This window comes from Populus euphratica, unplaced genomic scaffold (assembly GCF_000495115.2).
Source record: "Populus euphratica unplaced genomic scaffold, PopEup_1.0 scaffold1313.1, whole genome shotgun sequence".
Taxonomy (NCBI): Eukaryota; Viridiplantae; Streptophyta; class Magnoliopsida; order Malpighiales; family Salicaceae; genus Populus; species Populus euphratica.
The window spans coordinates 17,504-20,449 of record NW_011501171.1 but is presented as its reverse complement, the minus strand read 5'-3'; the positions used below and the strand labels follow the sequence as shown (position 1 = coordinate 20,449).

The following is a 2,946-nucleotide window of genomic DNA, read 5'->3' as shown; positions in this document are numbered from 1 at the left end:
GGGAAAATGGAAAGAGAGAGAAGCTTGCAGTTGATTTTAGGATTCCTCACAATTTGGTAACTAATGGTTCGTGCTTTGATTTGCATTTGCAGGCTTCTTTGACAAATGAAGTGCCTTATATCCTGTTCCGTGCTATTTCGAATTCGGTTATTCATGGAACCTCGACCTCCAACTCTCGCTATTTGGCCACCGCCAACTCTGTGAAAGTTGCAGTCAAGTTCATTGAGTTGATTGGCACATCGAACTCGGTTATCGACTACTGAAAGCAACTAGCATGCCCTTTCCTCAAGAAGGTCATGGAGAAAGCTTTATGCTCTATGTCCATGTCGTGTACTCAATAATGAAGTGTAATGAGAAGGAGGGTATTCTCTATCTTTGATGTTGAATTTGGTGTAGAAATCATGTGTCTGCTGCAATTTCCGTTGGATAATCGAAAGAAATACATCTCCGGTCGCCAGGATTGAACAAAGAACAATGATAGCATTAAAAAAAAAAAAAAAAAAAACAGAGATAACAACACTCAAATGTGTCTTAAACACACACACACAAGCCAATTCAATCAACATTTCTTAAACCTTGACCTCAAAGACACAGCCTTGAAGCGGTGATTTCATCGACTTGCTCGTGTGTGTGTGTCTGCACTCTTCTGTTTCACAAATACAGAGACCATTCACTGCTCCTCTAATGATCAACACTATGCTGTGCAATATCATGGCGATTGCTAATTTTCTAAACCTGGTCCTTTTCGTTTTTATTGTGTGTATTTTTAAATCACGAGTGATTTTACTGTACAATGTGCTCTCTCTAACAAATTATTGTAGCTTGGAATAGTTTATTTTTAAATAATTTGAACTTTTTTTCAGCATTGAGTCTTTTGAGGTCAAATTTGTTCTTGAATTCTTGTTTTTTTTAATAAAATATTGAATTGAAAGACATAAAATTAAAGTGAAATATATATATATATATATATATATAGAGAGAGAGAGAGAGAGAGAGGGGTAGCAACATCTCATTTGAAAAGTTTAGTTTGGTTTCCTATTCTTTTAGTTAATGGGTAATAGGTAATTTTAGTTGTCATAAATTCAATTTTAATATCAAATTTTATTTCTCATATTTTTCAATGTATTTTTTTTTTGTGATAGGAGAGAGACAAACTTGCCAGATTCCTATATAGAAAGAGAAAGTAGTTGATTACACTTATATCGACCACCAAAATGGTCAATCTTCATATCAATGAGTTCTATTTAGTGAGGGAAGTTTCATGTAAGTGTTGTTTTTCATTCTCCTTACCTAAAAAGGTAGATCTGATTATGAGAAGATTTTCATGTTCGAGTTTTTAGAGCTATTAATGCGAACTTCGTGATCACATGGTCACGCAACTCACAATTAAGATTGAGATTTGATCTTGAAAAGTCGAAATAGGTCTGATAGGAGTGTGACACAATGGAAACCTGCCCCAAGACACCAACACTATTGGATTGAGTAGAATGATGCCACGAAGCCAGATAATCTTCAATAAGCCAGATTCAGTTCGTTCAAGAACTGAAGAATGCAAGAATCACTCTCACATGTTAAAACTGAAAAATTCAGAAGTAATTATTATCAAAGCTGTCAAAATTATGACTTACATGAGTTTAAATAGTTAAAAAAATTAACTCTAATGGACCCTTATATGAACTTATATGAGGTCCACTAAAAACTGACCCAAAAGCCTAAACTGGAAAGCCCATAACCTGATCCAAACAAGCTTTGGATTCTAGTTCAAAGCAAAGTTTTAATTAAGCCCAAATATTAAAAAATAAAATAATAAAATAACTAATATATCATTAAATAGCACTAGCCCTTCTTTTAGTTAGGATAAATAAGGAATCCTTATAAGAAAATGATTTTGAAACATTAATGAATCCTTACCACACTTGAAGATTATATTGCAGCTCATTAAAGATCCTTGTGGAACTAGAAAATTTCCAAAACCAGTTGCCATATCCTTGCAGGAAAGGAATCCCAACCAAATAGAAAGTCCACAAGTTAAATGGAAGTAAATAACAAAATTCATACAACCTCTGCTTACCAGTATTGTGGTGCCTTCCCGAACTTCGATTGAACTAAAATTTTAACCTATAGTAGGAAAAAATATCTAGAGAGTTCACATAAAATTTCAGCCTGATCCAACAGTCAGATTAAGAGTTATAACTATTGCCGTAAACTTGAACCGTTGTGCTTTTTACACCTAAATCTGAATTTGACCTTACTTGGGTTGTATTACAAGCTGAACCATATTAGCTAATTTTTGGGTTGTTTGAGATGATAAATAAGTTTATCAAAGTGTTTAATGTGTTTTCTGTGTATTTTGGGTCAAAAATTGATTCAAAATGAATTTTTTAGCAAAAAACTGAAGCCCTATTTTTTCGGCATTCCTTTATCACCAAATTCTACAAACAACAAATTACACATTGTCTGTCCCTTTAAAAAATAAATAAAATAGAACTAGGCCTAAGAGTGCGGCTTGGGATGGAAAGCCTACTTGCCTAGGCTTACTCGTTTTGTAACACCTCATCCCACTAACAAGATATTGTCTACTTTGGCCCACGAGCTTCACAGATTTGTTTTTGGTAGCCACGCATGGCCCCAAAACTCGTCTTACTAGTCAAGGTGAGCATGCTCATATAAGACCCTTCCCCAAGTCCTTACCCATTGATGTGGGATATTACAATCCATCCCCCTTATGGAGCTCAACGACCATGTCGGCACCATCAAACAGCAAGTGAGCCAGTCTTTGTTATTAGTACTCAAAAGGGTATTCTCATTAAGACATTATGTCATCATATTACATTTAAAGTATCATTAAATTCCCTAACTTAAACATGTTTTATAATAACAAGTCTGATAATATAAGATAGCTAATAACTAACTAATTGAATAATGGAGTAAAAAAACCTCTCTACT

At 34.3% G+C, this 2,946-nt stretch overlaps 1 protein-coding gene across 1 annotated transcript in view; it reads left to right on the top strand.

The window, feature by feature from the left end:
- LOC105117368 (bark storage protein A-like) overlaps positions 1-399 on the top strand; it is a 5,795-nt gene extending 5,396 nt beyond the window's left edge. Inside the window, exon 6 of the mRNA XM_011015016.1 lies at positions 93-399. Coding sequence (XP_011013318.1) covers positions 93-263 — 171 coding nt within the window. The 3' untranslated portion in view covers positions 264-399. The remainder of the gene's footprint in view (positions 1-92) is intronic.
- Positions 400-2,946: the final 2,547 nt, after the last annotated feature.